General features: G+C 36.0%; 1 protein-coding gene across 2 annotated transcripts in view; it reads right to left on the reverse strand.

Annotated features, from left to right (window-relative positions):
* Nucleotides 1-972: 972 nt before the first annotated feature.
* Nucleotides 973-25,386, reverse strand: part of RSPO2 (R-spondin 2) — a 146,004-nt gene continuing 121,590 nt past the window's right edge. For both annotated transcript variants that reach the window (XM_077163236.1, XM_077163237.1), the window contains exon 5: nucleotides 973-2,922. In XM_077163236.1, coding sequence (XP_077019351.1) covers nucleotides 2,807-2,922 — 116 coding nt within the window. In that variant the 3' untranslated portion in view covers nucleotides 973-2,806. The remainder of the gene's footprint in view (nucleotides 2,923-25,386) is intronic.

Raw genomic sequence — 25,386 nt, forward strand, 5'->3', positions numbered from 1 at the left:
TAAAAGATTGTTTTTTTCCCAAATGTTGATCTTTATACTTCTTAATTGCAGATTAGTAGTCTCATCTTTTGTGGAGTCTAAGCTGCCTGAAAATACTGGGAAGAAAGCTAGTTTCCCATATTCTATTTGTACACCATATCAAGCATAGGAATTGTATGGCTATTTGTTGTAAACCACCAGTCTGTCCCCCAACTTTGAATAATTACCCTGAAGCCATAAAAATTACACTGTAGTGTGCGCCTAGTATCTATAGTGTGTATGTGTATATAGTATACTGTATACACACTATAATAAGACTCAGAAACCAAATATACAGATCAATTCCCATAAGAATAAAATTTAAGCAAATAATACCCAGGCATCGAGTAGACAGATTGAAGAGAACTGATACTTTCACACATATATTCTATGTGCTGAAAAATGAGTATTTTTGAAAGAAACATCCAAGGAAAGAGATAATTAATATATGCAACAGCTAACAACTTGTGGAGTATTTAGTATATTCTATGCTTTGATAACCATATTTATATATTTTACCAAACTTAATCCTTAAATGCTAACTCTGTGACATAGTATTGTCAACACCATTTCACAGATGAGAAAACAGAGGCCTGGAGAGCTTAAGTAATTTGACCTAGGCTGCTGTCAAAGTTTGGATTTGAAACCAAGCAGATGGGTCTAAAATTCCCACTCTTACCCACTACACTCTAGTAATATTTACAGCTAAACTAGTAAGTATCTTACATATAGTACCCAGTGTTGGTTTTAAAAAATTGTTTCCTTGCTTTTTTTTTTTTGAGGACTATTATTTGGGGACAGAGTTCACAGAAACATTTTTCTTAACAGATCCCCAAAAGTCTGATTCCACATCTACTTTCCAGTATTATACTTTTTCAGTTTAAAAGGTAAAATCTAACATATTGCCTTTTCCTAACTTTATCTCTAGAGAAAATTTACACACACACACACAAATAATTTTGAAGTGTTTTAATGCACAAAAAGAACATTCCAGAACCAGAACAGGTATTGACTTATTAACAGTAAAGCACTATATAAAGGAGACACTGCCCCCCCCCCCTTAGTAAATACGAATATAGCGTCAATAGACATGAAAGGAAGTGAACCCTTTAGGATTAAGTGCAAACCCTAAAGTTGCATACAACATCCATATATGGCTTATTATCTCATAGCAATATTTTCATAATGATATATATAACATTTATACTTATTGGTAAGATGCTTTTGACTCAACAGTTAAACAAAAACGCTGAAGAGGTAGTTTTGCCAATGCAAGGTGAGAAAAAAGCTTTACCTTGCTTTTTATGCCTCAAAATCTGCAACCTTCTTCTTTCATAGATCAGCTAGGAAGACAATGATTCTTTTAGAAATAAGAAGCCAATTCACAGCCCTCTAAGAACCAGTTTCTCCAAGGGTGCAATGATGTTTTTCAAACAACTGCCCTCAGAGTTACCTGAGCATTCAATGTACTGTTTCTCTCTTAGTCTTGGATATGAAATAGATTCTGGCTTAATGGAAACTTAAGATCTGACCGGCAGTTGTGAAAATTCCCCTTAAATTCTACACCTGGTCTTATGATGGTGATTTCTACAATAACCAATTTACAATGTTGACAAATACCCTATTCCTGCAAGTCAGTGTTGGCTTTAAATTTAAAAATATATATATTAATGTCAGAAATAAAAGTTTGAAAATTTCTCTAGTTGGCCTGTGATATTGCATGATAAGTACTACAAAGTACCGCATGTGATTCTTCATATCTCAGTTGTATTCTTTGACTCCAAGGGAGTTTTGAGTGATCGCCAGAAGTTGCGTGTGGCTTTATCTGTGGGGGAAGACATGGTGGGAGGAAGGTCTGCAGATATTCCAACTCTTTGACAATGGTCTCCTGACTACATGTACTAACTAGCTTATCCTACCCTTACAATGAGAAATAAGCCCACAAAAGAAAGAGAAAGAGAGTGAGCTAGAGAAACAGAGAGCAAAAGAGGGAGAGGGGGAGAGGGGAAGACAGAGAGAGGGAGAGAGGTGTCAAGGGGCAACAAAACATTTGTCAATTTACAAAACTAGAACAGTCATTTACTGGACAATGGTTAGGGACCACTAGAAACAAAGTGATATAATATTAACCAGATATGACTTGTTACACATAAGAAAGCATAAATATACAGTAAATAAAAGGTTTACATAGCGTCAGCAGAATATATACATATTAGTGCTGCAGTGGAAGCAGCAGGAATTCCTGTAGCAGATCACCAGCTAAAAGCAGTTTCATCGCACAACAGTTTTGAAGGTTACAGATGCTGAGAACATGTGCTAACACTAAGCAGATATCCACATACATTTACCCTTGAAAATGCACAAGGTGAGAAATGAAGGTCACAAGTGAAATAGCACTTTGCCTGCCAAGCAGCTTCTTTCACATAAATCTGCACAAGTCCATTCTCCAATGCTGGTCGGCGGCCTTAGGCCTCTTGGATCGCCACGGTGCCCGGGACAGGCGCTCCTGGCAGGCACTCAGGCAGGTCACCTGTGGTGCACTAGGCCTGCTGCCACTGAGTCAGGTCAACGAGCTCCTGCCTTCACGGTCTCCAGATTCAAATCAAAGTTATAAATAACAGAGACCACGCTTGTGGCTCTTCCTTTCACAAAGTTACTGGGAACAGATATCTAGTGAAAGCCGTACCAGTGCTGTACACCAGTGTGTAGGAGTGGAGAGCAGCTTAGTGCACTTTTGCAGAAACAACCCCCCACCCCCCAAATCCACCAATGTGTCTTTTTTTTTATTTTACTGGTTAGCTTTGTCTGTAGCTAGGAAGACACTGTGCTGCTCCTGGGCTCTTTCTATCAGCTTCTTCTTCTTCCTCTTGTTCCTCCTCTCCTTTGCCTTCGGAGTTCTCTTCCCTGCAAGGAGGATTAAGGGAGAAAGAAATGAGACGTCAGAGAAAGGCTCTTTTTCTGTGAAAGAAAACACAAAGCACCGAGAGTTTTATGAAAAGCCCATCTGGAAAACATCACCTATGGAAAAAGCAGCCTCAAAGAGAAAATTGTTCACATTAATTTTGACGGAATAATAATAATTTACTAAATTGGATATGCTGTCTAAAACACAGACTGATCTTCCTGTTACAGGGAACTGGCATATTTTAAAACCTCCCAGTGGCCTGATCAGTCTTGCAAATATCATCCTGCCACAAAAATTCCATTTATCCCCTCCTTTAACAATGCTACCCTTTACTAGACATCTTTACATCTTTCTACTGCCCCACATGTCAGTGGGTCAAAGAAAATAAGCAGCTATCTATGGCAAATATACCAGAAGTTTCAAACTCCCCTCTCTCTGCCGCCGGAGAGAAGAAAAGTTTTCCTTTTTTATTAACATCATTCCCATCGTGTTCTCCAAAGGCCAATATATGAAATGACATATGTGGAATACTTCCTTATTTCCTATAAAAATTCATGAGGGCAACATTCATTACATGGCTTACAGCTTCTTGTACAAATCTGAAAATTTGTTCTTGTTGTTCATTGAGAGCAAGGAAAATGCTGGTGTGCTTTGATGAGCTGTTGGTGTGTATTTACCAACTACCCATCACACCAATTCACTCTGTTTCTCCTCTTTGCCTTTGCCGCTAGGAAGCCTAGAACCACAGGTTATATAGTTGAGAAATTCTTCCATCAGGAGTTTCTAGATACAGTTTCCCTTTTGCCTCGTGTGGTTATGGTTTATACTCCGTAAAGTCTCACCACTTCTTTCTAAGTATTTATTCATATGACTTAGAGAAAAAAAGAATAAAGGACCAAGAGTATTTAAAAACCCATTGCCTTCCTGAGCTTCTAAGGAGTCATGGGATTTTAGAATTGAAAAGGGCTTTAAAGTCACCTACATGTTACAGAATGCAGATCACCCCCCATGCACTTTCAATACAGGACCTAGACAGACTAGAAGGAATTCTATTGTCAGCTCTTCTTCCTCTCCCATCTGCCCTACTTCTAATTTTGGCAGGTAGGTCTACAAAACCTAAGTTACCTCTTCCTGCAACTTAGCTGTTATTGCAGCTCTTTTAGTCACCAGAGTAATCAGTGTCACAAATAGAACAGTAGATTCTAATCCATGTTCTCCAGCCTTCTTATACCTAAGAAACTCAATATTCCAGCCCCTTTCATCACAAAATATCACTGGCCGGCTTTTCAATCCAGACAACAAAGAAGGTAGCTGATTCCAGAAATGAAAAATAAACAAATCAGAGTTTAGGGAGATAAATGCCGTAGAAATCCAGCATCATACTAGATTAAGGGAGGCCATGAAATTTTTAAGCAAGGGAGGTATCTCCCATTTCTGCTCTTGCAGATAAGAAAGGGTCCGTTTTGTTTAAGGATGGAGAACTCTCTCACTCCTCAGGCTCCTAGCCCAGTGGCTGACACACAGTCAACACCCAAGAAATGTCTGCTAAATAAAAATCTTTATCAAGAGAAAAAAAAAGATGAAAAAGGCTAACTTACCTTTAATGGGACAGTACATTACAATAATGACAACACAATCATGCCAACATATTAAATAATAAAGTCCCTTGAAGTTAACTTCTGGTTCTCATTAAACTCTGGCATTAATGTTATAATGGCATTTTGCCATCTTCAAACCTAGTTAATCCTACCCAATGAAACCTTAATCCCAGCCATCATTAATCAAAACAGCTGTAAAGTTACAAATATTTAGTAACATTATGCGTAATGATGAGACACACCTCATAATAAAGGCAAGAGATGAAATACTTAACATAGCATTTTTTTTAACATAGTGTATTTTAAAAGAAGTTCCAATTTTAAAGTTTCATGAAAAGGTCTTAGTTCTATATTTTCTCTAAATAAACAACAAAAATTTTTTTAGTTTTTTAAAAAAATTACTGATGACTATATATTAAAATGCCTTAGGTTTATATAAAACCATGGGTTTCTTTTAAAAGCAAATCAAAATTAAGTAAATAGAAAAATAATGCTAACATTATGAGATTTTTAAAATGTGTTCTGCTAAAATAAAAATGTACTAAGTACATGTTAAAGAAAGCTTTTCATATTCACAAGTCCAGTTCTTCATATAAATTACATAGTCGAAAGTTAAATGTTTTACTTTTCATTAATAGCAAATCCATGCTAAATGACTGGAAATCTTCACTTTAAGACAGGGTCAATTTGATGTCATTTACCTAATATATTTTTTGATGTATCTGTCAATGTCAAATGGTCTTTGGGTTTGCTAGCTGATATGATATTTTGGAATAGACAGATTACTTACTATTTACATAAAATAATTTGTGCCTTGGTCAAATATTCAGCAATGCTTCAAATTGTATGATTACTCCTTTAGCATAAAGTTATGTGGTTCCAGGTAGAGTTATTTTGGGAGCTCTGATTACAACCCTAAAGATTTCCCCCCAAAAGTCTCCTTTCAATGACATCTCTTTATTATTGGTTGGTTGTGTTTTTGGTTAGTTCCATTTCTCAAGTAGGATATATTGCAAATCCCAAAGAATTAAGATGGTTAGCCAAACTCTGACCATGTGTAGGCCTCAACTGAATAAAAACATCTTGTGGTCTATAATAGGGTATTCTGACATTAAGCCAAACTCAGAGACATAAAAAAAAATTAAAACAACATAACATAAGGAATAGAAAGGGATTTAAATTTTCTTCTGGACACTAAGATTTTCAAACTTAAGGGCAAAATTAATCAGTAAGATTAAAACTAACAAAAAAATTCCTATTATCTATATATTTGAAAAATAAATTCTACTGGACCTAAAGGCATGGTAATTTATATTTCTACCTAACTTCCTTACATCTGTGGATATACAGGAAGCATTTAGAGACAAATATGATCCAGTTAGTCAAAGCACTACTCAACTCATGGATTCAACTTCATTGTTCACTGGAAAAGACTTGAAAAGATTCTGCCCAAGATCAGCAGAAAGGGTTTAAGTTTTATGTGGAGATTATCAGACTCCAGGCATGTCCAATTCTGATGAAAAATTCTGCCACTCTTTATCCTGAATGCTTAAAGAATGCATCTTAAAGAATGCATCTTGCCAAATCACTATTCAATGAATCTTCAGGATCAGGTAGAATCTGGTCTACAGAGCAGATCTTTACAGCTCTGTTATAAGGATACAAGAACTTGGCCCAGACATTACATATCGTTTTTAAGGAAGGCAGTGTGGTTTAATTAAGAAATACCCTGTCTGGGAGGAACCCTCAGAGCTAGGCATTAACTTGTAACTGAGATATCTCATAACATGTTAAACTTGTGACTCAGTTTCTATATTTATAGAATGGAGATGCTACAGTCATCTTTCACAGGAAAGTTATGAGACACAATGTAAAAAAGTTATGCTCCCAGGATGAGGAGATCTGAGCTATGACAGAGAGATGCGTAAAATTTCACTGGTAAACAAGATTATCATCAAAATGAAAGAAGTTAGAAAAATACTATCAAAGCCACACTCTAACCAACATAATTACATTAACTTGAACACATGTGGAAATGGCCCAAAGGATAACCTAGCAACTCCTCAAACTGAAAAAGGTGAACTGTCTCTGGGAATACTCCTATGGTCCAGTGTAGATTACTGCTATTAGAATCAGAAATAGGGTAGATTATTTTTTAACTGAAGTATCAGGAAGGCTCACAAATTACATGAAGCAAATACTGACTCTGTTGCTAGTTAGACAATGATTTCATTCTCTCATATGCTCTGCAATTCAAGGAAAGTCTTGAAATGCCTGTTCCTCTCACTAGGTTTAGGTAAGTCTGAGCACCTCCCCTCCACCAATACTTGCATTGGTGAGGAAAATTTGTTACAACTTGTGGTAGTTAGGTTCAGGTGTCAACTTGGGTAGCTGAAGGTGCCTGGTCTATTGCTGTGGACATGAGCCAATGGCATGTGAGCCTCATCTGTTACTGATTACATCTGCAGTTGGCTAGGAAGTGTGCCTGCTGCAATGAATGATGTTTGATTTAATTGGCCAGTGCTTAAATGAGAGAGCACAACGTAGCACAGCCCAAGCAGCTCAGCATACCTCATCTTGGCACTCGCAGCTCAGCCCAGGCCTTTGGAGATGCAGAAAGGAATAACCCCGGGGAAAATTCTTGGGACCCAGAGGCCTGGAGAGAAGGCCAGCAAAGATCGCCTTGTGCCTTCCCATGTAAGAAAGAACCTCAGTTGAAAGCTAGCTGCCTTTCCTCTGAAGAACTGTATGTTAGCTGAATAAATCCCCTTTTATTGAAAGCCAATCCATCTCTGGTGTGTTGCATTCTGTCAGCTAGCAAACTACAACACAACTGGATAGCACTTAAAAAAAATACTACTATTACATTTGTTATAATTGATGAAAAATTATTAAAGTTGTACTAGAAACTACTATCCATAACTTATGTAGGGTTTTTCTCCCACATTCCATGCCTATTATTATTATTTTCATGTATGTCTTTATTACTCATCTACCCTCAGACTGGATAAGGGGTATCAGTCACAGGAGGAAAAATGTTTTTTGTACATCAATCAGTGAGGCACAAAGGCTGTCTAGGGTTTGCATAATGATTACTAAATATTTGTTTTGAATGACTTTCTAAGGTTAAATACAATGAAAGTAAATAGAAAAAAAATTCAGTAGCTTTGATTATATGAAAAAGATAAAAGCGTCTAAGCCTATATATGTGTGTGTGTGTATTAACAAAATGGAGTGCATGTGCGCACACTAACTGGAATGAGTAAGCCACAATTATGACAAACCTAATTAATGGAAATTACCTTTGTCACAGCCATAACTATGACAATGGTAATCACCTGAAACTAGGACCAATTTTTAACAAATTTTGAGGAAATGCTTATGATGCTCTGATGTGAAACATGGGCCTCATTACATTTACGAAATTCACCATGAAGACCTCAAAGAGATTCAGGCATCCTCCAGAGCAGCTAAAACTGGGGGACAAGAAGCTCATGTCACTAACAACCTGGTGAATCTTGCCAGATTTCAGGGGACACTCTGAATATAGAAGGTTGCTTCCACATCTCACGTCACAAGGACTGAGTTGTAGACCTGAATTGCAATTGGGTTATTTCTTTCTCTCAAATGGGCAACCTGAGCTTGCTTAAGAATGAGGAGCAACGAAGATTTATTTATTTAACAGTGATTAATGGTTCTCTGGACAACTGCCAGCTGGTCCCTAAAATATTTTAAAAGCTCATATGAAAACAGACAAAAGACCTAAATACAATTCATGAAGGAAATAAAAAAAGCTCATAAATATATTTAAACAATCAGATCTCACTTACAATTAAAACTGTCAAATAAATGAGATGTCACTGCAAAGATTTCTAAAAGTGAAAATACCTAAAGATGGTGAGACTGTGGTGAGACAGACATCAGGATGCATTATGAGAATATAAAACTGATGCAACCTCTCTGAAAAGCCATTTGGCAACGTGCACAAAAGCACTAAAAAATATTCATAACCTTTGACTCAGATCCAGGAGTCTATCCCAGAAAAATAATCTAAATTTGGACAAAGACATACATGGAGAAGCATGTTATGATACCGAAAAGACTGTAAATTACCTAAATGTCCTACTACAATCTTTCATGGCCTTTTGTTTTATGATTACTGAAGCAGTAAAATGTACTTTCAAGCACAAATTGACGTCTTTTATGTTTTAAGGCCACGGCAATTAAATTTATGCCACAAAGTAGTATAATTGCATGTTCTTAAAACTTATCATAAATGGATATAACAAAAAGCCTGTAATACCAAAACATTCCTACTGTGGTGGTAAGTGATTCTTTAGTGGCATGATCAATGAGAATTGGATCTCAGCTGTAAAAATCCAAGAATCACTACCCTCAACGCATCAGATATTCAGTCTGGATGTTAATTCATGAAGCTTTCTGCTTTTATTTTATATATATATGTATCTAGAAAGCAGTCCAAGTGGGCAAATATGATGATCATGTCTGGGATCCCCTACATAGAATGGTATGTTCCATTTGGCCTAGGATGAAAATCTGCTCAGCCAATAATCTTGCAGAAGGACACATACTGATAGTTATTTATTTTTACATCAGCTGAGAAGTCAGAGGAGAGGGTAAGCTAGAGAAAGCAAGGCAAACCAGAGGCAACCCAGTCAATTCTGGTATCTTGTTTATGTATGGAGTTTCATAAGCGGCATTTTTTAGTGACACCCATCTGGCTTTTTTAGGCATACGCCTCTTCTTCTCACTAAAGACATTTCACAGAGAGACAGCTATCTTTCGAAAGAATTGGCATCTATTCTTTAAATGGTTGCCTGATGGCTCTGATGAAATTGTCTTTGAGGAAAAAAATAATAATCAAGAGACAAACAAAAAAATGGTCAAAGTATTGGAAGATAACAACAAGCTACCTACTAAGGAGCAGTTACTGGCCTTTTAAATTTCACATAGTAACTTTACAAAATCTACCAAGTGGTCACTGACTCATTTTAGGAAGTGCATGGGCTTTCAAAATTTACACACACCTAGAAGTAACTTTGAAGTAGCTGCTCCTCTTGCAATGCTATGAGAGTGACAACTATCCAAAAGAAATAGTAATTAGACAAAATGAACTCTAAACCTCTAAACATGACCATTCAGAATATCAAAATTCATATTAAGTACAGTAATTTGTAAAAAAGAAAACGGATTAAAAAAGCCAGTTTGACTGAATTCCAAGCCACTGATTATGTTTAACTTTTTCTATCTATAAAAGTTTGCCATATTTTTATTGAAAAAAAAAGACATAAAATGGCTTTTTGTCTTCAAGAATTTTAAACTCTTCTTATATAAGACATTTTGTTAGGCACAAGGTCTATTATCCTTATACAAAGTCCAATTAGGTTTTTAAATCTTGTTTTACATTCAAAATGACGAAAATAGAAAAAAAAACTATTTCTGAAGATAATCTAAACTTTTTTTTTTTTTTTTTTTTTTTTTTTTTTTAAGAGGGAGGAAGGGAAGGAAAGACAGAGAGAAGGAAGGAAGGATGGGAGGAAGAAAGGGAAACATCTTTAAACATTTTCTTGTTTTATTGTATTTTGTTTGTTTGTTACATGGGCTGGGGCCGGGAATCGAACCGAGGTCCTCCGGCATAGCAGGCAAGCACTTTGCCCGCTGAGCCACCGCGGCCCGCCCCAATCTAAACTTTTATGAATCAATTAAACCACCATAAGATTTCATGTACATGGTATATTAAAATGTCTTCATTTTATAGCTTTGAAGAAGGTCATTGTTCTCCAGGTGGATAATATAACTTTTAAAGATCAACAAGATCCTTCTACACCTCTACCAGCTCATTTAAAACAATAAGGACAACAGCAAAATAATCTGAATGAAATTTGGGCTTGTTCCATATAATATTGGGCACACCAGCTGATTTGTTTAACTTAAGCTCGTAGACATCTGTTATCTTAAAAAAAAAAAAAAACAGCTCAAAAGCAGAATTTTATGGAGTTGAAAGGTAGGTAAGAATAAACAAGGAGAAGTTTCAAAAGAATTCAAAGTTCTTTTCATAAATATTTTAGGTTCATTCATTGTAAAGAACAGAGTTTCAAAGTAGTGGATACTATATAATAATTTCACTTGCATTAGAAAATAAATATAAAACTCCACCACGAGGGGGCAATAACTCATTCTCAATGTACAATTACTTCAGGTTTAAAAAAATACTCTAAAGGGAAGCTTTGGGGCTCTAACCTTAAATACTCTTTTAAATCCAATTGGAAGCCCCCCACCCCCACACCTTTTTAAGGCTTCTAGCCAAAGGTAAGCTCTGTACTGAACAAAAGAGAAACATTAAGACCCAAGTGCAGCACAAGGAGAATTACGATTGTACTGCTGTTAAAAAGACATTTGAGGGTAGCAGGGGTGATGAAAGAAGGAAGAAAATTAAGACAAATTTGCTACTTAAACAGTGATTTAGGGGAAAAAGCACTACTCACAAACCTAGACTGCCATTTTTTAAATGTGGAAATTAACATAAACTATCTGCAAAGTTCTTTTTTTATGTATAGAAGTTACAAAACTAAAAATGACTTCCAGTATTTTCTGGTCCAGGGACGGCACATAGATTTTATGTCCAGTATGAAAGGTGATAGTTGTGTGGTGATTCCTGACATGGAATTCTGATAAGAGTTGGTCCCCCAGCACCTCAATCAGATGGCCAAGTTGAAGACGGCAGAAAGACAGCGAATTAGTGAACAGTCATTACCCCCTGCTCTGGTCCAACTCTGAATGAGACCACCGAGGTACAAAGAAACTAGAGTGACCTGCCTAAGTTCCTACAGCTAATTAGTAGCAGAGCCAGGCTTAGAACATAGGGTTCCATTTTTCTTTTTCTTAACATTCTTTCACTGCTCTAAATGTTACTTGATAAAGACATAGTTACAGAGTTATTTTACAAGAAAGGTATCGAAGCATTAGAAGACAGCTAATATTATCGTGACCAAGTTCTATGAGAACAGTTTCCACCGTATTACAACTGTGAAAATCCTTTATGAACTGTTAAATCATACATAAATAACTTATCTGTACCTTACACTTCCTGTAAATGTATGCCAGATTGATTCATAGTTTCTTCTTCTCACCTTGTAGCTAGAAGCAATCTACAAAATTTCCTAGGTAGGGTGAGGTGGCCACCATTCCTACCATATGCCAAGCACTGTAAATGCTTTATATACCTTCTCAATAAATTGAATATTGTAAAAAATTACAAGTACTCAATCCATGCTTCCGGAATGTTTTGCAGCTACTCACCTTAAATTTATGCAAAAGACATAAAATTCACAGAGAATGAGCAGGCTCATTTGGCACTCCTAAATTAAGTCAGAAAACCATCAGGATTTATAGAGAAAAATGATACAACTGTTTTCATTTGATTAGGAGGTATCAGATAACCAGAAAAGAATTTCAAGTTCCTCCATAACTGACTTCATCCTCTAATGGAAGGTACCTTTTAAGATAATTCCATTAGAACAAGAAGCTTTGATACCTTCTTCTTGGCCATAAATCAATAGCCATTACCTAAATGAAAAAAAAAATGCCCAAGAAATGACATTTAGGACTATCATCATATGGCAAACATTTATTAAATTTGGATTCAATACAATTTCTATGGAACTTGAAGACACATAAGCAAGCAAGAAGAAAGCTAACAATGGTTTCTACATGGTAGCTGTATAAGATCATGCGTCATATGTCCAAGCCCACAACTCACCTAAGCGGCAGGGTTTACATGAAGATATTCAACAAAGGATAGCATGAGAGGGCGTGTACTCGTGAAGGATCATAAATCTATTCCTTCCTCTGTGCCCCTATAATACACTGAACCTCCATCACTGTAAAATTTAGCACCCACTGTTGAAATTTTATGTTTGCATATAGATCATGAGTTACAAGCTTGTGAATAATTAAAAATAGCTCCAATTTAAAGCCAACATATGCCAGAGAGTCCTGCATTAGAGTCCTTCTTGGAATGTGTTATAGATGATTCACCCAAATTTGCCTCAACTAATAAGAGCAGTTAGAGTTAAGACATATGGGCTAGATCTAAACATCAAACATGATCTGGAACCAAAGATCTGTGGTCACTGTCAGCCATGGTTAAGACAAACTCTCTCACTCCTCTGGGCTCTCATGTAGCTTCTGCCTTCAACATCAGCTTAGAGTGAACTCTGTGGGCTACCCTGGCCCCGAGTAAACATGATCTTCCAGCTTATCTCTCTCATGTCTTAGTCTCTTTTGCCTTAACTGCATATTCCTAAGAGACAAATTTAGTATGCCTTGACCACCCCTGTAAACTAACTCACTGAGTCAGGAATGCCAGTTTGTGGATGGGTCACTCCCAGTTTAGGCTGGAGAGCTGGGGGATGGGGAGTGGTCCCATGACACTTGACTGGCAGATAATATTTGGGATGCATGCTTTGGTTAGACAGCTCTTGTTTCTCTGTTTGCCACTTAGAAGTCAGCAATCTTTTTTCTCCCCATGGGCAGGCACCAGGAATTGAACCCGGGTCAGAAGTCAGTAATCTTATCAGTTACTTTTTTAAACCTCAGTTTTCCCATCTGTAAAATGATCATTACAATCATGCCTACCTCTACATTGCTGTGAGGGGTAAAAGAGAATGTACATAAAATTCAAATCCTATACCTGGCATGTAAAAGCTAAAGAAATTATAGTACCATGTGAGGTACTTCCTGTGTATTATTTCTATTCTTTACAGCAACCTGCAAGATAAGCATTATTTCCATTTTGCCCAATGAAATAAGTTTAGAGAAGTTAAGTAAATAATTTAGCTCAAAATCACATAGCTCAGCAATGATTCAAACCAACATCTGGCAGATTCTAAAACCCATACTCTTTCCACTATACTCTTTGGATCCCTCATGCCCAGCAAAGCACCTCTGATCTCATAATCATTTAAATGGCTGCTGAACAAACAAATTAATAAGTAAATATTAGGCTAGAAAAAGGCATCAGCCTCCCGCCCAATCTCACACAGTATCAGGGGCTCCCTTGGGCCATATTAGCTCCCCAATGAGCCTGGCCTACAACCTATGGTTCTCACATTTAATTATTCCTGGGGATTAAGGCATTCAAAGCCTCAGTTTCCTGGGGTCAAGCAACACATTTAGCAGTTCCAACTCAGAATCAACGTGTACCCGTGGCAAAATCTAAAGGGAAAAATCACAGGTTGCTTATTTTTCAGTTGGCTGTCTATAAAGGTTTAGAGCTGTGGTTCCCCAAAGCCAGTGTATAGGCCAAAGGTGGTACAACCCACCAGGGAGCTTTTTTTTTTTTTTTTAATTTAGATTCGTTAGCCATACACAGGTTCCTGAAGGAGACCCAGAGGGAAAGTACAGAATTTTTTTTTTTAAACTTCAGAGGGGATTCGGTACACAGTTAAGATTGCATGCAAATCTATAGCATAAAGCTCTGGTGAGAAGGGTGCTGGCAGTTTTAGAACAGAATAAAGGAGAAAGTTCAAGGTGACAGTACCTGAAACTGCAACCATTTTACCAATTTTGCTAAAAATACACCTTCTAAATTATGAAATGAAACAAACCACATTCTACCTGGACTCTGTTCTCTAGGTTCTATTTGTGAGTGATGGCCCAAGAAGAATGGAGTAGAGATCAGACTGCTCCAGGGAAGGTGATATGTGAGCACCTGAGGAAAGGGCTCAGGCCAAGATGTTATAGGTCTTTCATGTTAAAGAAGATTCATTTATTCTCCTGCAGTTATATTCCAGAAACTGCTTTGCTCAAAAGAATATCTCAATTTATTCAATAAACAGGTACTGTTTAGAAAAGTAATCTAGTTGCTTTGCATAAACTGTAAAGAAGTATACAAAAAAAATTGCAGTTAAAAAAATTTAAACTATTGTCAAATTTGGAGCTTCTTCCTCAGTAGGGTGTAGAGTTGGTAGTCCACAAACTGGAGAGACAAGAAGAGTACCCCTCAGTCAAGGTGGCACAAATCCCAAAGTGTTAAGATGTTCTTAGCTGTACTGCAAAAAGAGGGAAAGAATGAAGTCTTTTTTCTTCTTTTAGGAAGGTGCTATCTACGGGTCTCTGCCAAATTATTAAATCATCATCATTATTACACAAGTGTTGGCTCTATGCCAGGCACTATCTAAGTGCTTTAGATATGTTAACTCATCTCATACTGAACATTTCCCTGTGAAATAGACACTATCCTTATCCCTAATTTGCAGAGGAGGAAACTGAGGAGCAAAGAGGTTAAGTAACCTGACAAAAATGGCACAGCCAGTAAATAGGAGAGTTAGGATTTGCACTCAGGTAGCCAAAGCTCACCTTCTTATTAATTATATAATAATGGCTATAACAGCAGTAAATGTAATCTCCAAAGGGTAATGGGTGTAATTGGGAGACAAGGGTTGAAGGAGGAAGTCTGTGTTACTCCCTTCCCTTCAATCATAGACTCATAAATCCAGTGAACTGGTCATTCCATAAACAGCTGTACCATTTAATTCATAAAGTGGAGCCTGGGCCATAATGGTTTGATACAAGACTAGGATATATTCTTAAGCGCATATATTCCTTGTTATTTTTACTGGACAAAAGGAAAGTAAACATTTTCCAAAGTAAAAAGTCTCAATCTATAAGCAAAAGGCAGCCCAATGTTTTGGTCACTGTAGAATCTTTGTCAACCATCCAAGTAGCAGCAATGGCTTTCAATTAAGAGAAACGATTTGACAAAGAACTCTAAATAGGATATTCAATACTCCTTGTGATTATGGGAAACATTACATTTCTAAGATTTCAAAAAATTCTGCCACCTTGCTGGATTATCTTCAATTCTAATATCTCTATGATTGCAGATAGTAAAACAACAGAACATGGCTAAATTATTTTTATAGACAGTATAATATTTAATAAAATGGGTTCATCACCCTCAAATGAAAGTGGTATTTTACTCTTAAAGCTATTTAACATAAAATGCAAATTACATGTGTAGACATATATATGCAATAAATTTCCGTAATATGTTTGCCAAGCATGTTATTGGCATGCCTATATCCCTAAATTCTTATCAGGTGCATTTAGGCATTAAAGAGGATATATGAGAAACCTTTATTTAAAATGTTACAGAAGTGGGCCACGGTGGCTCAGCAGGCAAGGACGCTTGCCTGCCATGCCAGAGGACCTGGGTTCGTTTCCCGGTACCTGCCCATGTAAAAAAAAAAAAAAAAGTTACAAAAGTGATTTGAAATAAATGACACCGAACCAGATACCCAAGGATATGAGCATTCAAACTATGCTTATAATTTCAGTGAGAGAAACTACCTGGAGGTCAACAAGAAAAACAACATAAAGGACATCAGTGGTTCACCACCATGTTATACAAGACCAGTTCTCTCCCCTCTCAGCAGGTTAACTCAAGGACCTGTTTAAATGGATCAGTACAGTCGAGTCGAGTTAAAGAACACTTCATGGGGAACAGAAAATAGTCCTGGGCACTGAAGCTGAAGCAAAGTGGATGGAGCACTGCACAGTTCTATGCTCGAATAACATCCCATTTGGCTTTTGGCAATTTAAGCCAGAGTACCCAAATGAGGGCTACAAAATTAAAAACATTACTAAAACAAATAGGGACTTTCAGGAAAGACTCTAGAAGGCTTTTCCAAGAAACAAGAAAAGATACCAGTGCTCTCAGGGTATGTTTTTAAAAAAAAAGTTTTTTTAAATAGAAATTAAAAAAAAAAATTTAACAAAGGAATTTTAAAAATAGAACTGTTTTCTATCTTTTGCTAAGTCCCCAAACAAAAAAACAGATAAAATTACAGGTACAGAGCTATAAGATAGCCACAATAGCGCCACTATCTACTAGGGCAGTTAGAATTACAGAAAACGGATGTGAAAGAGTTTTTCTTTTTTACTATTTTCAAAAATAAGGCAACCATTTTTCCAACAGTAGCTTAGAAAAAACTCAGCAGGAAGATAAGGAATGAATTAAGAGGCTTCTGGCAATCACCTCCAATCAGTTTGATTCTAAAACATATAACAGATAAAATGTGTGGGTGATAAAAGTTAAATAAGATTAATACTTACATTTGAATTCTTTATATGAAATAACTATACATATTTTAATTGCCTTTAATGTGCTCTCCAAGTTTTTCTGTAGAAAAATTAAAAATCCCACCAAAATAATATCCAGGGCTTATCATCTATAAATGTCCTATTAAAAACTAAACTAATTCTAGTGTAAAAGAAGTTTCTCTTTGAAAGACGATCATAGCTGTATTATAATGACCCTTAATTTAATCTTAAATTATGGATCACTGAAAGATTCAGCAGCAATGAAGCAAGCTACCTTAAAATTTGCAGAGACTGTACAGTTTCTGAGATGCATGTGTGTTCACAGGTGCACAGATATTTCAGAAACACCACTCTGGAGAAATGTGGGCATTCTGGTGAGAAGACAGTCTACTTCCATGTAAATGTGTGTGCTCATTCTATAGTAAAATTGTTGGTTTTTTTTTTAGGATGATGACCTACAAACTGTAACTTTCTTTAAAAATAAAACTAAAAATTCTGGGGAATTAAAAAGTATAAACTCAAGAAGAGTGCAAATGCCTATAGTAAAAAAAACTTTTGGCTTGGAGTCATAATTTAAGGTATTTTTCTGGGTCTGAAAAGAACATTTTACATTTAACAACAAAGCTTCTCTAGTCTATTAACTAAGGTCAGAGAGTGATTTGGGACCTCTTTCCCAGTATATGTACTTAAAAACAAAATACTGAAACAACTTAAAGCTGGATAAGGTAGGTTGTGTGTAGGGACAGAAGGTAAGGGGGGGGAGGTACGGACACATCTGCCAGATGTGAAGTGTTGGTTCTTAAAATTAAAAAAAATTGTAAAATTTAGAAATGAGTAATTATTATGGCTACCACTCAACTCAAAGTTGTATTTGTAGTGGGTTTTTAATGACTAGAAAAATACTTCTGATCTAAATTAGGTTAAAAGAGAGAGAGAGACTACAGAAACTGATACAACCAGTAAATTCATTTACATATAATATATATCAATTATACATACATATTTAGAGAAAAAAGTAGAAGAAAAATATGACACATATTCTTGAATAGTAAAATAATAGGTAGTGGTTATTTTTCCTTTATAAGTTTCTATACTAAGTTTTCTAACAGTGAACATGGCTTATATCAAACTTTTATAATTGGAAAAAACATTTTTAAACAAAGGAAATATTTTATATAAAACACTTACACTAAGGGCTACTACCTCTATTACAGTAGAGGTTAAAAATAATGAGTGAAGTTTCCCAAATTGTGTTACTAAGAACAATAAGGCTGCAAAATATTAAGAGTTTTAGGTCTTCTCATATTAATGTGATAACATACATATAGGTTCCAGTGATTCCTCTGCAAAATTTGGACTTCCTACTGATATTTCCTTTATTAGTGTTCCATGACACCAACTTAGGGAAGAACTGATGTAGCTAAAAGAGAGACTCATCTGGCTTCGTCGTAAGTTTTATTTATTTAACAATACTGTAAATATGCATATACACATTTAGTTTCTAAATTTGTTCATAAATGATGGATATTTGATATTTACATTCAAGCGTATTGCTTCTCATTATAAAAATAATACATTTTCATTTTAGAAAATTTATAAAATATATAAAGTAGTGGTAAGAAAAAAATTTAAAATCAAAGAATAATCAATATTAATATTTAGTTTGCCTTCCCACCACTTAGCCATGCTTTCTTTCATGTAAGTGAAATAATATAATAGATGAAAAGCAAGTTTAAAATTTTTTTTCAGAATTTAAAGACAACACATGCAAATTTTAGACAATATTTGAGGGGAAAAATCCCAATTCAGAATAATGAAGTAAATACAAGCCTTCCAAAATTCTACTATTCAGAGCCTCTGTTAACAAAAGGATAAATTTCTTTACAAACTATTTTTCTATTACTTTTTGTATTTACATAGCTGAGATCATACTGACTAAATGGACTTTTAAGCACTGTTAACATAAGAACAAATTATCAGTTCTGTGATACTCCCCAATGAAAACTTCAATTTAGTTATTGCAAGCCTAGGTTCCCTTCAATTCTGTTTCTCGCTCGACCGACCTCACTTCTAACCTGATCCTGCTGTCCCTTTATCTTAGTCTATTGACTATTGCTTTCTAACTGATTTAATGGTCTTCCCTGCATCCTATTAAGAACATGCTTTTTTTTCCCTAATTTTTTTTGTTCTTATAATGCAGCAATATCAGAAATATGAGCCCTGCTAAGTGTTCAGCATGATTTTCCCTCTTACTCTTCAATAGCTACACCCAAATTCATTTTTTTCTTCTTTAAATAAGTGAAAGTTTACTCAGATCCAAGAGACAAATCGTGGGAACTGCCTTTGGACCCTTTCTCTGCTCAAGGTTGATTAAATTCCATTTTCGTTTCAACAGCTGAGGAGCTCTTGATTTGCCCCCTCCCCAACCTAACTCCAGTGTTTAGCTAGCTTCCCTCTACTGCAACTCTGCTGAACTAACATGGAACCTTCTCCCTGCTAACACACCAAAGGGAGATAAGTTGAATTACTATCTTAAGCATTCGCTACTACCAGGGGTTCTTTCCGACATTCCTCTGACTTATAGCCCTTAAATGAACCACACCTTCCAGGACACAATGTGCCACCTCCTTCCTATATATTTGCTTTCTAGGAGTTGGTAAATATCTGTAGGAAAAGCAGTACCAATAGGCTTTAGAGAGCAAGGTGTAAGAAAGAAGGAATCAGGCTTCATGGGCAGTTCAGCATCATGATTAGGGGCAGAAGCCCTGGATCCAGAATGCCTGGATTCAAAGTCTGGCTTTACAATTTAACTTGCTCCAAAACACACAGCTAATATTTATCAATTTCTGTGCCTCTATTTCCTCATCTGGAAATCAGGAATAATAACAGTACCCACATTCTATGGAATTACTGAAATAATGAAATTAGTTAATACACTTAAAACAATAACTGATATAAGTAATCGCTATTAGTTATAATTATTGTTCTGCTGTTGTTATAATGCAAAGGGCCTGTAAAAAAAAAAAAAAAAGACATCTGCCCCTTCCTAGCTTTCATGTAGGCACAGTTGCCTCCAGCATAACACAAATGACCGCCCACTTATATTTTTGTCACTTAGTTGTTGGAACTTTCTTCTGGATTCTGAAACAGCTTGACTGTGGTTTTAGTTCACAGTGTTATCCATTCCATCCTTAATAAGCATTGTAAGGAGAAGTCAGGGAGGGTGGCGACCAGGACGAAACCCACCCAGATGCCATTCTACACCAGAGGCCAGGGGCCACTGAACCCGAGTACAGTCAACACTTTACATTAGAAAAAGTACAACTAAAGTTTACATGACTGCGAACAGCTCTCAAGTCCAATTCTGTTTTGATTATACCAACAGCAAATGCCAGATTCTCAAAATCTTCTGACTAATAATATTAAATACTGACCAAACAAAGAAAAAAATTACAGTGCTAGACAGACCTTAAGGCCTCATCTACTCCATCTACGTGTCTTAAAATATGACTACACCACCTATTCTGGAAAAGTATTTTAAAGACTCAAGAAGATAATTACATATTTTTAATAACTCAAAGTTCCAAGGAGCTCTTGATTGTGTGAACTCCTAATCCCCTTCTGTGGTTATTTATGTGGTTCTTCAGAGTGCGAAAAAGTGTTGGCCATCAGGTTCCATACAATCTCCATGTTTTTTAAACCTTTTTAGATCATCTTTTACCCTTTTAAAAGTATATAGTTAACAGATGTACTGCTTAGCTGACAAAGTTTGAATAAATAATTGGCTTTATAGAAACACAAACTGCCTATTCTTCTTTTGAGTTGTCATATTTATTTTAAATGCGACTAAAAATTTAGCTTTGCCAGATTATGTAAAGATTTCTCTCACATTGTGCTTCCAGCCGAACCTTTTAATTCCCTTTACTGCAGGTACTTAGATTATATAAAAGTAATGGAACTGGGAGAAATGCCATTCTGAATTTTTATATATGGAGCATTTACAAGGGGTGAGTTCTCAAAGCGGATACTTTCCAACAAACATCTTAGTTCAGGAAAACAATATAGCATAGAGGTTAATAACTTGCTCTTTGGAGACTGAGAGCCTCAGTTTAAATCTTGGCTGTGCCCCTTTAATTTCTCCAAAGGCTCATAGTTGTTATCTAAGGCTCAGCTTCTCCTCTGTTGAACGTGAGAAGCAACAGTTCCTACCACAAAGAGTTAGTACTGATTAAAGAAGAAAATGCAGTGAAGTGTTTAGCATGGCTCATGGCAAATAGTGGGCATTCAATAAATGTCAGTGGTGGTGGTGGGTGGTAGAGGTGAAAAGGTGGTGATGATTTAAAAAAATTATATGTATACATATCCACAGCTATATCTATCTATCCACTTAAATACACACATACATACACACATACATATCAGTGAAAGCCAAACAGCAAGAAAAGATCTTATGAGTTTTCCTTAAATCAACCACATAAAACAATCTAATTCAGAGCCAAACCACAAGGAAGGTTTGGCCACATGGCCTGATGCTGTTGTACGCCCAGCATCAAGGCAGAGCCGCACCAGCTGTCATGCCATGGACAAAACATAAAGATAACTATACTTAGTTATCTGCCTCATATTAGAAGCCGCTCTTCCTATTTCTGCTGGTTTGGATGGGATTCATTTTGCATCCTGTCTTAAAGAGGTTAGAAAGAGTAATTTTCACTGTTTTGAAAGAACATAAGTAACACTACAGAAGTACTTATGTCCAGCAAAGCAAAGATCAGGCAACAAAAGAAAAACACCCAGAGGAAAACAAACGTACAGAGGAGGTAAATCACTTCAGGATGGATGTTTATTAAAAAGAAATTGCATCCTCAATTCTCTCGGTTGGGGACCAATGGCAAGTTACATGCCCCCTGTTAAGCAGCTGAAAGCCAGCCAGACCCTGTGGCTTGGCTTCCTCACAAGCTTTAAATACACGAACTTACAGTACAGCGCCCAAATAAGCAAATAATGTCCACACTGCTCTTGGCTAAGAATGGAGGGAGAGAAGACAGAGACATTTTTCAATAACTATAAGCTTGAAGAGATTATGCAGATAAATGAGATCAGTTTTTGCTGTAGAAACCATTTTATTACATTTTCAAAATCTCCAAAGGGCACTATTCAAAACACGCACACACACATGCTTTCCTTAAAAGTATCTAACATAAGTTGTAGGACACTTCATCTTTTCAAGAGCTGCTTTTCTTTTTTTTATGTCTTCTACCCCTACACAAATAGGTTTCCCACCATGAAGAGAGATGCAAAGCAATTGTTTTTACTATTAATTCTGACTCATAAAGAAACTATAAGGCAAGATGTCTGCTCAAGAGGAGAAATATTGCCTGTGGGCACATCTATACCCATTCCTATATACTAAACGTACAAGATGAGGGGCAGTTACTAATTAAATAATTAAGAATAATATCAAAATGCAGAGAACAAGTTATCTTCCCAAAAACCAGAGGAAATACCACTTTGTCCTTTTTCCTACACAGTGGTATTCCATATGATGTATATTCCATATGATATGTCAATTTGTCATTCATGATGCTACAAAATCAGGATGTATCATAAGCAATCAGGAGGATGTTTTAAAAATACAGGTCACCAGGCCCCAAATCAGCTGTAGTATTCATAGAAAGAATCTGTTTCTTTCTTCCTATTTTTAAGTTCTCCAAGTGATTCTGATGCTCTCCTTGGTTTGGGAACCATATCTGTAGATCACGCAGTACCATCAATTGTTTTATTCATATTCTTTACAAGGGCTAATATTATCAACATCATCATTAGTTGATAGTAATATTTACCTGGTACTATGCCAAGCATTTTATACATATTGACCCATTTAGTATTCATTATAACTTCTGAGGTAGGAATTATTATCAACTTCATTTTACAGATTGAGAAACTAAGGGTTAGAGATGTTAAGTAAATGTCAACTTCACAAAGCTATTAAGTAAAGGAGTTAGGATATGAACTCAAGAGCTTGAACTCATAAACAATATGCTGTATTGCTTGGTTGTAAAAGACCTTAAAAAGTAAAGTAGGAGTGGGGTGTAGGATATTGGATTTGAAATAAGGAATAGGAATTACACTTTGCAGGTTTTATTAGCCTGCTCTCTGTCACTTAAGTTGCAGTATTTTCCCATTGTCTCCCAGCATTGAAACAGCAAGTCTCCTTCAACTGCTACCTTGCTGTTAATGAACCCTGCAGGTAGACTAAAACATCTGATCTAATAAAATGTCCTTTATTACACCCTACTGCCACTAGGTTCTCAGGATATGCAGATGCCTTCTGAACCACAACATTGATTAACAGACACCAGGCACTCAAATTACATAGTCTTGGTTTTATAATGATTTCAAAATATGTTGCTTCATGCCTACATAAGTCATCTAACTCATGGTGGGTACTCAATAAAGCCTTAGGAAATATACAACTATGATCTCACACTTGGAGAAACAGGATGATTGTCAGATGGGTACATCCAACTCCCACCAGATCAACATCAGAGCCAGGCATTGCAGCTGGCCCTCTTACCAGGCTCTTAGCTTGACTGCCACGTGTCACTTTTCATCCCATGACTGTATGATATGGTTCAAATCCTTACTTAACTAACAGACACGCTTAACTACCAAGTAGGGTTTTATAATCCAATTTGTTTCTCATCATTTAGGCAGCTATTTTAATGAAACGGTGCTAATTTGTTTCAGGGCAGACATAAAATCTAACATTTCTCCACCCACGCTGGAAACAGAATAGCACTTTGCCAGTGAATAAAACAGTTTAGATCACTCCCAATTAAAAGCCTGTGACATGAAATTAAGGCAACTGTAAGACACAAAATTTAAGTTTTAAACTACATATTAATTCTTCTTAATCTTACATTTTAAATTGGTACCAACAATGGACAAATGTTACTTTGTATACACTAGCTCTCTTCAAATTAGTACTATTTCCTTTATAGAAAAAAGGAATAATATAAAGTGGGTCTTTATTCTTCACATATCCTCAAAATCATAGTTTTGGAGTACTTCTGGCTCCAAGATAGCCAAAGTCCAGTAATGCCTTTGGTCATTTGAGAATTGCAGTATATTTTTGACACAAACCTCCTTTATTTTTCCTTTAAATGCTGTCAAAATACATGAATGTTATCACACCGCATTACTTTATATTTGGAATCTTGGCACTCAAAAATTAACCGAATCCTTTTTTTGTATATCAAGTTACAGAAACAAATAATGTGCTAACAAAAAAAAATGAATTAAAATAAAATAGAACAGAATTTTCAGAGAAAAGCTTTGTGTACTAAGAACTAACAACTAACATGAAGCAACAACTGACTGAAGTAAACTTTAGAGAATTTTGTGGCATTTATTCCACAACAGTTTTGTAGCATAAGAGTAGGAAAGTTCTAGGAAAAAGTCACATAAGATGCATTTACTTAATTTTGCTTTTTATCATCCCACCAGAGAAGTTTCCACATAGCCAGATAAATCTGAAATCTAACTCTGACATTCCCTAAATAGTAAAAAGAGAATATTATATATGCATGTAAGCTGTTCTCTGTGGGTCTGTTTTTACTGGAGAGGGGATTGAAGTGCGAAAGGAAGATCTTACATTGTACTTCTGCATCTGCTTCTATCACCACTTTGATACACTTCATTAGTAAAATATTAGAGCTCTAGGGACAGACGCTGGGGTTGGGGGTCCAGAACTCCAAGGCTTCAGCCCGTTTACCTGGAGCCTACCTATACCATTCAATCACACAACACTTCTTAAATCATCACAACATGACCTTCTCTTGAATGCTGCTTAATGGAGCCTTCACTTACACATTCACACACCTCTCTGATCCTATTCTGAGTTTAAATTAACCATGTCATTATCAACCAGAAAAATAACATGCCATCATTCTGCCAGTATTACAACCCGCTCCATGCACATGCTGGTCCTGATATAAAAGTAAACATAAAATCATATAACATAGCTAACTTTTAAAAAGAAATTGGCCAAAAGAAAGAAATTGGCCAAAGAAATTGCATACATACTCATATGAAATATACATGTATTTAAATTACCCATTCTGTTTCATTTTACTTCTTTGTTCATAAAAAGTAATGTTCTCAAATTTATCACCCATTCAAAGCATATACATTTATGTGTTGAAAAAATGTTAAGTGCCACCATATTAACAACTTCTAAAAGTGATGAAACCCATGAACAGATTTCTTGGAAAGCATATATGCCAAGTTTTACCTCTGAGGAATTTTTAAAAATTCATTTTTATAAAACAATTTTTCAAAACCAAGTTGACATGCCCTTAATTCTATTTGTCTTAGCTGGCGCCACTCATGACTTAGAAAGCTTAGAAGACAAAAGAAGCTAAAACTCTCACTGTACAAAACAACAAGTTATAAATCCAGCAATTTTAGTACAACTTTGAATCCATTTCAATCCATCTAAGAATTAAAGACCTCATTATTTGGAACTAATAATCTAGTCTTAAGTACTAACTGAAAATTTCAAAACTCTTTGCCACTGTGGAAGTGTTAAACCCTCATCTTAAAAATTAAAGTACCAAGTAACTTTGTATATTCCTGTTTTCTAAGCTTCTTAAGGAATGCATACTCTCTTTGCCCATTGTGGGCAAAGTTTACAAAGACAATTCACAAAATAGGAAATGCAACTGGTAAACAAAGAAC

Source organism: Tamandua tetradactyla, chromosome 6, assembly GCF_023851605.1.
Source record: "Tamandua tetradactyla isolate mTamTet1 chromosome 6, mTamTet1.pri, whole genome shotgun sequence".
Classification (NCBI taxonomy): Eukaryota; Metazoa; Chordata; class Mammalia; order Pilosa; family Myrmecophagidae; genus Tamandua; species Tamandua tetradactyla.